Genomic DNA, 13,585 nt, shown 5'->3' on the forward strand with positions numbered 1-13,585 from the left:
CTCTCCAGTTTGCGGTTTCAGCCCTCTGGTTGCTATGGCCCAAATTAACCTAGCAACCATGCATTGATTTGAATAAGAGACTGGAGTATGAATCGAAAGATGAGTAATAAAATGTAACAATAAGAATACATTAGTAGACGTATGGAGCATTTGTTTTTAGATGGGTCAGTGACCCCCATTTAAAAGCTGGAAAGTGTCAGAAGAAGGAGACAAACTATAAAAAAAAATTAAGACCAATTGAAAAGTTGCTTAGAATTGTCCATTCTATAAACATTCTAAGAGTTAACTTAATGGCGAACCTCCCCTTAAAGATGGCTAGCTGCTGCTCAAATGAGCCTCCGATAAAGAACCTAAAAGTGGTTGTTAGATGCTTTCTATAAATCTCTGCAAACCCACAGAGGTTAAGAGCTTACACAGAGGTGTTTTATGTGTTTGGCACTCATTAATCATATTATGGGGCTGAGAGATGCATCCTCAAACTCACAAATATGTACTTACTTGTCCTTTAAAGGCTAAACTTCACAGGAGATTTTGTAGGATGGTGTTGAATCGACAAAACTCATCTGAGAAGTTGGATGCAGTCGCGTGGGTCAAAATATAATGGGACGGTTACAAAAATCCATCCAACGCTACACAACTGTCAGATGAGAACGCTGCATGATGCATCTTCATCCAACAAGATAAAAAAAAAACTGATAACTAAACAACTTTTTCATTGACTGTCTGTTGTAGATGCATGAACAAACTATACCATCTGACTCTATCTGATCCATCTTTACATTCTAGCTGGGGGATCAGATTTCACAGAATCCTACAAATCTTGTGGTGTTACGTGCAGCTGCATAGCAAGATCAGATAAAATCTGACCCAGAAAATCTGATCAAAATCTCCTGTGTAGTTTTACCCCAAGAGACATTAAAGGAGGGCAGCTACCAAGGCAGTATATATATATATATATATATATATATATATATATATATATATATATATATATATATATATATATATATATATATATATATCAAAATTAGCCACAACAATGCAAGCTAGAACACCATTTTTATTCTTTATAATGTTTTTCTATACCTCAGTACAGCTCTAGACACTGCCTGTGTTTGTTTAGGATAGCAGCTGCCATATTAGCTTGGTGTGACATCACTTCCTGACTGAGTCTCTCCCTGCTCACTCATAGCTCCGGGCTCAGATTACGGCAGGGAGGGGGAGATGAGCAAACTGAGCATGCTCAAGCCCAGCCATGGAGGTTTAAGCAGAAAAAATGAAGTCTGATACAGAAGCCCATGTGTACACAACAGAAGGAAAGAAATGTGGTGTTTCTTTTGACAGAGGACTAAAAGCAGCATTACTTTGAGGGGGTTTCTGGTGTATTTATAGGGACCTTTCTGATAAAGCTTACTTAATTTTAACCGTTCCTTCTGCTTTAAGATGTATCCAGCTGTTGCTCAAATGAGCATTTGATAAATAACATGTATTAGTTGCTGATGCTTTCTATAAATCTCTGCAAACCCACAGAATGTTGCTCTTAGTTTTATGCTCATTAATAATATTATAGGGTTGAGAGATGCATCCTTAAACTCACAAAAACCTACTTACTTGTCCTTTGAAAAAAAGTAATACAGTACAGCTAATGACAAAATACATTTGAGGTACAGCTGCAGAGACTTGAGGTCACTTCTGCACTTCTTATTAAAGTTAGGCATACACTTTAAGATCGGTTCATTTGGCCACCCCATTGTAGACTAAATAGGGGTGACCTGATGGTATGGCCCCTGGATCCAATGAATAAATCAGAATGGGTGGCTATGGTGTTCCGTTGGAAGAGGGTAGCATTAACAAACTGATGCATTTCCCAACCAATGATTTGTAAACCTGCACAATATATATCTGATGGTCCAACTGGGAGGGGCCATACATGGGCAGATAAAATGCCAACTTGGTCTGAAGAGGCAGCTTTCACCTTTAGTGGTTCACCTTTAACTTTTAGTATGTTGTAGAATGGCCAATTCTAAGCAACGTTTCAATAACGCCTTCATTACGTTTTATAATTTTTTTTATTTGCTTTCTCAGCAACTTTTCAATTGGTCTTCATTATTTATTTTTTCATTATTTCTGTCTTCTTCTGACTTTTTCCAGCAGTTAAAAGGGGTCACTGACCCCATCTAAAAACAAATGCTCTGTAAAGCTGGCAATAAACGCAAAGATTTGATTGTACGAATCATCGATTCGTACGATTTTCGGGCCATGTGTGGAGTGTCTCGACATTTTTTGTGCCATGGCGATCAGTTGTCAGGTTAGAAAATTTCTGTCTGCTACCGATAATAACTCTGCATGTACTGCCGATCTGAAGATATCAATGGGACACCATCTTTGGTCGGACATAACATTTGTACGATTGTGGTCAGGGGCAGAACATCGTCTGATCTGTTCTTTTACTACTTTATTTGATCTGAATGGTTAGTGGCAGGTCGGGAGATGGCACTGAACAATCGTTCGTCCAAAGTGAAGGAAAATCTGAACGTCTATGCCCAGCTTTAGGCTTCAAATGTATTGTGATTGCTACTTATTACTCACATTTCGATTCAGACGCTCTGCTATTTATATTCCAGTCTCCTAATCAAATCAATGCATGGTTGCTAGGGTAATTTGGACCCTAGCAACCAGAGTGCTGAAATTGCAAACTGGAGAGCTGCTGAATAAAAAACTAAAGAACTCAAAAATCACAAATAAAAATAAATGAAAGCCAATTGCAAATTGTCTCAGAATATCACTTTCTACATCATAAAAGTTAACACCCCCCCTTTAATGACAATTTATTTCCAATAATATTTTTAATACCACTTTTGTAAAGCCCCCCCCCCCCAAAAAAATTAGATAACAGTCCAGTTTTGTTGGTGCACAAAAGAAACTGAGGACCTGTGCTTCTTTTCTTGTCATCTCAGGAATTCTACAGAAATGGGTATCTGGCCCACAACACATTTTTTGTGTAAATGAATTCTTACACACACATTTGTATGTGGGCTTGGCATTGGCAAATATTTACAGGTAAAGTAGTAGATATTTAGTATGGTAAAGGGCTAACACCAAAACAGGTAATGTCCACTTTTAAATATTAGTATGGTCAGCAAATAGAAGGGAACTCAAAAATTGTCCTTAAACTAAATAAAACTGCAACCTAAATACTGCCATAGTTATAAACACTGATGGGGGACAGAATAGGGTTGCCACCTTTCCCCGCCATTAACTCTGGGGTAGTGATGTTTAGAGGATGGGCCGGTGGGCGGAGCTATGACATGTGATCAGCAATTGGTTGATAGCCGCATCAATCTTAGGAAATCCTGCCCGGATCAAAGCCCCCTTTGGGGCCCCCCAACCCTCCTACAACCAGCCCTCCCAAAAACTGGGCTGTCCTGGTCAAAACCAGACAGATGTCAACCCAAGGATAGAGTGTCCACAAAGGGTATAATGAATGAATGAATGAATGTTTGTTTATCCATTGTTGGGGGTTATGTAATAAAAGGTGCAAAGTTTGCAATAGGTCAAGTCAGTTATAGCAACCAATTATAAGCTTGCATTTACTTGTCATCTGTTTGGTTGCTAGGTGTTAATGCACCTGGGAAAACTGTGCCTTTTATTACATAAGGGTTATATTACTTGTAGCTATGCTGGGGGTTGTAATTCAGTAAGAGAAGAAGCAAATCCAGGATGCTGAGACTCAAGTTCAAGAACAGTGGGACAGCCTTAAACTGTAAAATTCCTGGCCATAACCCAAACAGCCCATCAGGATTATGCATACGTGGAATTCCCTTTCAGCTGAATGAACACGGGACTTAGCCCTAGGGCAGTGATCCCCAACCAGTAGCTCGTGAGCAACATGTTGCTCTCCAACCCTTTGGATGTTGCTCTCTGTGTCCTCAAAGCAGATGCTTATTTTGGAATTCCAAGCTTGGAAGCAAGTTTTAATTGCATAAAAACTAAGTATAGTACCAAATAGAGCCTCTTGTAGGCTGCTAGTCCACATAGGGGCTACCAAATAGCCAATCACAGCCCTTATTTGGCACCCCAAGGGACTATTTTATGCTTGTGTTGCTCTCCAATTCTTTTTACATTTGAATGTGGCTCACGGGTAAAAAAAGGTTGGGGACCTCTGCCCTAGGGGAATACTGATCTTACACACAGCACTGCACAGTTTATTACAGAAAAGCTGAAGTTGCACATTTGTAAAGATCTTGAATGAAAACCGCATTGCAATTAAAGTAGCAGCATGGGACCGGTTATACAGATGTAAAAACATTCAGATGTAAAAAGAGTTGGGGATCAAAACAAGCATGGAAAATGTTGCTGTGATTGGCCATTCCTTATCCCCTATGTGGACTGGCAGGCTGCAGGAGGCTCTGTTTGGCAGTGCATCTGGTTTTAATGCAACCAAAACTTGCATCCAAACCAGGAAAAATAAGCACCTGCTTTGAGGCCACTGGGAATAACATGTTGCTCACAAGCCACTGGTTGGAGATCATCAGCCTAAACCATAAGTGATTATGGAGATAATTTACTAACCCAGGTGTAAAAATTGCACCAGTGCAGTTACCAATACCAACTGATCAGACATTTGCTACCAAAGATGTTTGAAATTAATGAATGGTTGCTACTGGTACATGATCTAGGGTTGTCTTCTGACTCAACAGTGATGTCAGTGGGGCAGGGGTGAGGTGATGTTTTGTCCAGGCTCATAAAAGAACAGGTGGCAACCCTATAGTGACAATTAGGCTGACCTGAAACCCATTTGTTGCATGGGTTCGAGTCAAGATGATGCATAGATACAGGTTTGGGTGGATGTTGGGTCAAACCTCAAGCAGGGCCCTTCAGTTTTGGTGCCCTGTGTGTATTTCTTTGCATCAGGGAACAGAGAAGGTGAAAATGTAGAAAAGGTTGCAAACACCAGGGAGCAGCAGTCACCAGGGAGTCACAGACTCTCATTTAGTTGTTATGGTGAGCAGTTACTCGAAGGGCTGTTACACAAGGTATTTTTCAAATGCATACTGTGAGTGTAAAAGCAAGTATATTGTGTTTATATGCTTTTATATTTAAATGCAACTAAGTATGTTTTTGTCCTTTCCAAACACAACCCGAAATGTTAGTTCCTGAACACGTGTTAAGCACAAGAAAATGCAGCATGTCATAAAATGCGAATGGAGTAAAATGCAACTCTGAACGCTCATAAGCACAACCAGGCAGAATATAAATGGAATCATGTAGCTAATGTGTTTAGGTGAGTTCAAAGCTGCGTCTTAAAAGCGCATCAAAAGCATTTAAAAATGCCTCTGTACAAGAGCCCTAAGGATGGGTGGGGGGGGTGAAGGCTGCTGGAAATGATTCAAAAGACCCCTGGCCATTTTCTTTAGGACACAATGCTTTACAGACCCCCATACTGTTCTAAATTTAGAGCTATTATTAAGATAAACAGTCCTGCCAGCATGGTGGATCACATAATCAGCGTGACACACAGAAACATTCGGAAAGCGCTGCTTTAAGCTAAAAAAATAACTGCTGGCTGCAAAATTCCAGTCCAGTCAAACATTAATTTAATTTAATCCCAGACACAGAGAAAATGTCTGCAGGAGTGGAGGGATACTAGTCACATGCAATACAAATATGTGCTCTCACTACAGAATGCAACGGATGTGATGCAAGCAGCGAGAGTTTAGAATACTTTGCTGATGAATCATTTCTACCTCCACACTCTCCAGGGATGAAGACCTTTTCAGCTGACTTTTCCTCTGGCCTTTGACTTGGTGCTGTTCTTGCAGACACTTGTTGGCTTCATTTTCTGCAGCCTCACGTTCCGGCTGTGTTCGTCGGCCATATCTCTTGGTGCCTTTCACATACTTTGGTTTCACTTCATCTGGAATTACTGAATGCAGAGAGAAAAAAACAATGAAGGATAATAATGACAAAAACAAATGAGTTGAACTACAGTTCCAGCACACACAGTGGGACTTCTGTTATCAGAGGAATGCTGGGAGATGTAGTATAATCAAAGTGCTGCTAGTTTCTCATTCCTTATTTACAATGCTAGAAGGAATATTATACTCTGACATGGGTAGAGAAAGACTAACATTCCAGTTACCATGTTCAAAAGAAATAAACAGGTATTGGACCTGTTGAGAAAACTGCTGAAGACCAGCAAAACGTGAAAACAGTAGCAATAAGGATTATAAAATAAATTATAAAAATAAAATAATTTATTAAGACAAGCATAGCCTAATGCATTGCGCCTCTTGGGGCAAGTGCCCCAACAGGCATGAAATGCATTAGGCTAAGCATTGATTGTCCTAAAACTGATGCAGTGAGACCACATGCTATCACTCCCTAACCTTTTTGTATTGGAAGTGATTATTTTTTAGAGCACAATTTTGTGCACATCATTCATATATGTTTATCTATGGGACCTGTTATCCAGAATGCCCGGGACCTGGAGTTTCCAGGTCTTTTCTTCAAGTCTATTAAAAATTCATGTAAACATTAAATAAAACCAATAGGCTGGTTTTGCCTCCAATACGAATTAATTATATCTTAGTTTGGATCAAGTACAAGGTACTATTTTATTACTACAGAAAAAAAGGAAGGATTTTTAAAAATTTTGATGATTTGGCTAAAATGGAATCTATGGGTGAGACGGCCAGAACAAATAAGAATTTGAGATCAATGCGGAACTCATTACACAAACATCCTGTTGCTCTGCTCAGTCTGCCCACTCCCAACCCCACAGCAAGAGTTCTCTTACAATACTTTTTGCCTATAGGTAAGTTGGACTCACTTTCAGGTTTTTTGATCTTACCTGGTTCTAAATAACTGCTTTCATCTTCAGAGATGCTTATGTCAATAGTAGAGGACAGCACAGCAACAAATCCTTCTTTAAACTCCTCAAAATTCACCTAAAGCAAATAAAAATAAATTAGATGGCATTAAAACTAGATCAAATACAATGTGCAAATTATTCAATATTTACATTATCTTTATATTACAAGAGTTTCCAATGAAATCCCCCAGTGTTACCTAAGGCTGGCCAAGCATGCATAGATATGTTTGGGCAGTTAGGCCAGCTTCTGCCTAACCATCTGGGCAAGGCTGAGACAGACCATTCTGCAACTGTGTAGGAACATAGCTGATCCAACACTTTTGGAGCTTTTTTTCCCCACTAAAGGTACTGGTATGGGAACTAGTGATGTGCGGGTAAGGGTTTTCCAGAACCACACCCGACCTTAACCCGCCCTGCTGCAACCCGCTTCCGGGGTCCTTTTATAGACCCGCGCCGCCAATGACGTCACAAAAAGGGCGGGGCAAGCAGACGCGAGACTATAAACCTGGAAGTTGGATGCTGGCATTTGAAGGTGGCAGGCGGGGAGAGCGGGAGAAGTGCTCAACCTGCACCCGCCCACCACCTGCGAGGAGCAGTGCGAGGTCGGCCCGCACATCACTAATGGGAACTGTTATCCAGAATGCTCAGGACCTGGGCTTTCCTGGATAAGGGATCTTTCTGTAATTTGGATCTTTATACCTAAAAGCTGGCCATAGATGTACAGATATAATCTTAAGATTTCATACCTCCCAACATTTTGGAAATAAAAAGAGGGACAAAAAAATTGTCATGCAAAGCGCGGCAATTTTGACCAAACCCCTTTTGTGGCCACACCCCCTAATTACCATGTTCATTTTACAAAATTTGTCAGGTTATGAAAGTTTGGACATATTTCTGTGTTTTTTTTTTAATTACAGCTTTGCTTAAAAAACAAAAAGCTTGTGTTTTACTTCAGTCTAACAGTAAATAATTCCTACTCGAAGATTAGATACATTTACCGTAATGGCTAATGCACACAGAGCATTTCAAAGGACCAGTAACACCATAAAGTGAAAAGGAATTTGACTCATGTTAATCCGTCTGCGTTACATGTCTTTTAAAGAGGTAGTTAACTTTTAGCATGTTATAAAAAGGCCAATTTGAAGCAACTTTTCAATTGGTCTTCATTATTTATTTTGTATAGTTTTTAAATAAATAATTTGCCTCCTTCTTCTAACTCTTGCCAACTTTCAAATAGGGGTCACTGACCCGATCTAAAACAAATGTTCTGTAAGGATACAGATTTATAGCTACTTTTTATTACTCCTCTTTCTTTTTGAATAAATGCATGGTTGCTATGATAAGTTGCACCCTAGCAACCAGATTGCTGAATTTGCTGAATGAAAAGCTAAATAATTCAAAAACCACATAATGAAAAAATGAAAACCAATTGCAAATTTTCTTGGAATATCACTCTCTACATCACACTAAAAGATAGGTTACAGGGATTTTTATGATGTATTTTTTTTTTATTTCTAAATTACACTGTTTACACTGCAAATAATTCACCCTGCAATATACCTTTATCAGCAAGAGTATTTTTTTAAGTTGTAATATTGGTGTGTAGGCAGCCATCTCAGGTCATTTTGCCTGGTCAAGTGCTTTCAGAAAGAGCCAGAACTTTAGAATGGAACTGCTTTCTGGCCGGCTGTTGTTTCTCGTACTCAATGTAACTGAATGTGATGCAGTGGGACCTGGATTTTACTATTGAGTGCTGTTCTTAGATCCACCAGGCAGCTGTTATCTTGTGTTAGGGCTCTTACAGACGAGCGTTTTTACCTGCGCTCCCCTGTGTTCCGGTTTCATGCGTTTGGCCGCAGGGGAGCGCATAAGTAGACACACTGAATTCTTTTCACTGTGACTGTACTCACACAGACGCATGTAAGCGGCGAACACAGGTTGGGACTCGGCATGTTAAATTTTCCTGCGATTGGCGCTTACATGCGTCTGTGTGAGTACAGCCACATTGAAAAGAATTCAGTGCGTCTACTCCTGCGCTTCCCTGCGGCTGAACCCATGAAACCGGAATGCAGGGGAGCGCAGGTAAAAACGCTTGTCTGTAAGAGTCCTTAGGGAGCTGCTCTCTCGTTACATTCCCATTGTTCTGTTGTTAGGCTGCTGGGGGGGGAGGGATATCACTCCAACTTGCAGTACAGCAGTAAAGAGTGACTGAAGTTTATCAGAGCACAAGTCACATGACTTGGGGCAGCTGGGAAACTGACAATATGTCTAGCCCCGTGTCAGCTTTCAAAATTAAATTTAAAAAAATCTGCTCTTTTGAGAAACGGATTTCTCAGCAGAATTCTGCTGGAGAAGAACTATTAACTGATGCGTTTTGAAAAAAACTTTTTTTCCCATGACCGTATCCCTTTAGAGGTGAAAACCCCCTTTAATAGCTACATAAACAGGCCAGGGTCATTGTGGGTTGCTTCCCACTTATTGTGATGATACTTTGATTGTGGTTCAGTGAAAAAATAGCCACAAAACAATCATTGAATCTCAGGGAATTATCCCCCCCCCAAAAAAATCTATAAATAGGCAAAATCATGCTTTTGTTCTCCCCTTTTAAAAGGGGTCTGAAAAAATTTCCCCTTCCCCCCGTCTGTGAGGGTTTGCCTGCTTTCTCCCACACCTCAATTGCAATCAGACATGTAAATAGCTTCCTGATAAAATTTACCCTAGTGTGAATGCAATAAGGACCTAGAGTGTAAGCTCCAATGGGGCAGGAAATGCCTTGCAGCCATTGGATCAGACACAACAATTAAAGAAGCTAAAACTACTCCTAATTTCAAACTGTGTATACGTATAAGGAACGTGACACAGGCTTTCCTTCTCCTTACAGAAAAAGGGAGGGAAGGGGAAAAAATAAATAGTGGAGTAATAATGTATTTAGTTACAGCCACAAAAGAGTAATTCAACCCGCTCCTATACAGATAGGCGCCTTACCTGCTTAGATCTTCACAAAGAGTGTGTTGCCAAACAAATGGCTGAAGAGTAGGAAGCTTTTGTACTTTTTTGAGTAGAATGATCCTTTAATGATGGTTGTGTGATATAAAAAGTGTATATACAGATATTTATAGTTATTTAAAGAGTTGTCTTTCTTGAGTGTTATATTTGCATTGGAACATGTGAATCCCTGTACAATTATACACTATATCACTTTGTCCTTTCTGTATAAGCTTTGCTGTTATTATTTGATTGAATAAAGAAAACATTTCATTTAGACACACAGATGATGTACAGTGTGATATTCTGAGACAATTTGTTACCGGTTTTCATTTTTCATAATTTGTAGTTTAAGTTATTTAGCTTTTTATTCAGCAGCTTTCCAGTTTGCAGTTTCAGCAATCTGGCTGCTAGGGTCTAATTTACCCTAGCAACCATACACTGATTTAGATAAGAGACTGGAATATGAGTAGGAGAGACCTCAATTGAAAGAGGGGTCAATAAAAAGTAACAATACAGTTGAAGACTTACATGACATTTGTTTTGGGGTTTTTTTTAGATGGGGTCAGTGACCCTCTCTTAAAAGCTTAAACGACTCAGAAGAAGAAAGCAAATAATTAAAAACCTATAAAAAATAAAGAACAACTGAAAAGTTGCTTAATCAGCTATTCTATAACATACAAAAAATGTAAAAAGGTTAAAACTAAGTAAGCCTTCTCAGAAAGGTCTATATAAATACACCAGTAAACCCTCAAAGTAAGCTGCATTTCTTTCCTTCTATTGTGTACACATGGGCTTCTGTATCAGACTTCCTGCCTTCAGCTTAAACCTCCTTGCCCCGGGCATGAGCATGCCTAGTTTGCTCCTCTCCCCCCCCCCCTCCCTTCTCTGTTGTAATCTGAGCCCAGAGCTATGAGTGATCAGGGAGAGACTCAGGCAGGAAGTGATGTCACACCAAGCTAATACTGCAGCTGCTATCCTAAACAAACAGAGAGCTTCTGGACATGTTACTCGGGTGTGGTAAAATATAGCTTTCTAGCTTGCACTATTGCAGCTAATCTATTGGCACCATGTATTACATAAGCCATGACATTGTATGAGATTGTGGACTGCAAATATTATTTTGTTTAGATATTAATAGTATGGCAGCCAGAAACCATAAAATCAAGAATAAAGCACCTCTAGATTGTCCAATGTTACTAACAAATATTTGCTCTTTTCAGTAAATCACCCAAGGAGTTGCAAGACACTAAATTTTATTGTGCTTATATCACAGTCATGTACCTACCAGATATAACTATATGTAATACAAATTGGTCACAGGCAGATTTAATATCATTATTTAATATGCACAATTAAATTGTATCAATTCATAAAAAAAATTGTTTTTTGCTAAAAGTTTTGTTCATAATACCCTTTGCAAAGATGAACAGCACAATTTAAAAGGTACTTCATAGGACTCCATGATAATTCAATGGTTGGCTCATGATCACATCAGTCCAATTTGGCCTAGAATGTAGGTGACCTCACCAAACAAGAGCAACTTGTGTATGCCCAGCTTTACGGTGATTGCTGCCAACATCAGTTTACTTGGAACTCCCCAAACTAATCAGCCCCTTAAAGGAGAAGTTTAACTAAAGAAGTAGGCTAGAAATGTTGTGCACGAAAGCAGATGTAGTATCATGTCATGGGATATATTATAAGATCTTAAATGGGAAAACATGTTTTTTTCAAAATACATCAGTTAATAGTGCTACTCCAGCAGAATTATGCACTGAAATCTATTTTTCAAAAAAGCAAACAGATTTTTTTATATTCAATTTTGAAATCTGACATGGAGCTAGACATATTGTCGGTTTCCCAGCTGCCCCCAGTCATGTGACTTGTGCTCTGATAAACTTCAGTCACTCTTTACTGCTGTACTGCAAGTTGGAGTGATATCAACCCCTCGCTCCAGCAGCCTAACAGGTAACCAGATACCAGCTTCCTGGTACATATAAGAACAGCACTAAATAGTAAAAGCCAAGTCCACTGAGACTGATTCAGTTACATTAAGTAGGAGAAATAACAGCCTGCCAGGAAGTAGTTCCATCCTAAAGTGCAGACACAAGTCACATGACATGGGGCAGCTGGGAAACTCACCATATGTCTAGCCCCATGTCAGACTTCAAAATTGAATATAAAAAATCTGTTTGCTCTTTTGAGAACTGGATTTCAGTGCAGAATTCTGCTGGAGTAGCACTATTAACTGAAGCGTTCTGAAAAAAACATGTTTTCCCATGACAGTATGCATTTAAGTAGGAGAAATAAAAGTCTGCCAGAAAGTAGTTCCATCCTAAAGTGCAGACACAAGTCACATGACTAGGGGCAGCTGGGAAACTCACAATATGTCTAGCCCCATGTCAGACTTCAAAATTGAATATAAAAAAATCTGTTTTGAGAACATCATTTGAGAACTGCATACCTGCCAACTGTCCCTTTTTCGGAGGGACAGTCCCTCTTTTGACAGCTCAACCTGCAGTCCCTCATTTGTACTGGAAAGTCCCTATTTTCTGCACTGAACCGCCAAAAAAAGAAACAAAATTTCTAACTTAATTGGTTTTTAGCAGAGAGCACAGAACAGGGAACAGGTGAAACTAAGATACTTTGTAACAATTTTGAGGCACAAAATAAGGAGAATTATTTTCAAACTTCCATAACCTGACAAATTTTATAAAATGGACATGTAATTAGTGGGTGTGGCCACAGAAAGGGGCATGGTCAAAAATTGTGCTGCGCTACGTGCGAAAAAAAAAATTGTCCCTCTTTTTACTTCCTTAATGTTGGGAGGTATGGAACTGGATTTCAATGCAGAAGTCTGCTGGAGTAGCACTATTATCTGATGCTTTTTGAAAAAAAAACATGTTTTTCCATGACAGTATCCCTAGGTGAAAGGTGAAAACAAGACGCTACCAGACAAGAAGTCACGAGTGAGTCAAAAAAAAAATCTGATCCTAACCCACGCATTTACAACCCCCCTTCTCCATTCTAAACCCACCAGGAATGGTACAGAATGAAGGGAAGTAGTAAAAAGTTAAAGGTTAGAGAAGAGAATGTGTAGTAATAAAAGACCTTTTAAAATTAATCATGAAACCATTTTTTTTATTAAAACAACCATACTGGTTATAAACTCATTTAAAACTTTCAGCTGTCAATCATATATTGCCTGCCCCTCCTCTATGCCTTAGGCACAGAGGCGGGAAAGGCAATTGCTATCACTTTCCTTTCTGCACTAGATCTCACTGCTCTCCTTACATTCCCCCTCCGTCTCCAACATTTAATTTTGTAGCCAGTGTACCGGCATGGGCATCAGGTGCCCCATTATGGTGTATAAACAAGATTTTGGCAAGATTTTAACTTGCCTTGATAACAGCGTCCACAAAATGGCTGCTGCCTGCTTGATGTGATAGCGATTTACAAGACTAAAATAAAGAAGATTGAAATCATGTATATAGTGTAAGTGAAGTTTATTTTGCTTGACTGACATCATGAAACAGGATTTGGAATTAATTTTTAGGATGACTGTTCCCCTTCAAAGGAGAGCTAAAGCTAAACAAAAGAACTAGGGTAGAAATGCTGTACATTAGGTTTTGGGCTTCTGTACCAGCCCAAGGCAAACACAGCAGGGAAGATCTGTGTCTCCAAAGATGCCCTAGTAGCTGCCCATTTTCTTTTTTGCTGATTCAC

The 13,585-nt window shown here is 39.4% G+C and overlaps 1 protein-coding gene across 1 annotated transcript in view; it reads right to left on the minus strand.

Annotated features, from left to right (window-relative positions):
• Nucleotides 1-13,585, minus strand: part of ninl.L (ninein like L homeolog) — a gene marked incomplete at its 5' end in the record, with an annotated part of 80,966 nt that overhangs the window by 42,459 nt on the left and 24,922 nt on the right. Inside the window, 2 exon segments of the mRNA NM_001092955.1 lie at nucleotides 5,748-5,926; nucleotides 6,854-6,950. Coding sequence (NP_001086424.1) covers nucleotides 5,748-5,926; nucleotides 6,854-6,950 — 276 coding nt within the window.

The sequence above is a fragment of the Xenopus laevis genome, chromosome 5L, assembly GCF_017654675.1.
Source record: "Xenopus laevis strain J_2021 chromosome 5L, Xenopus_laevis_v10.1, whole genome shotgun sequence".
Classification (NCBI taxonomy): domain Eukaryota; kingdom Metazoa; phylum Chordata; class Amphibia; order Anura; family Pipidae; genus Xenopus; species Xenopus laevis.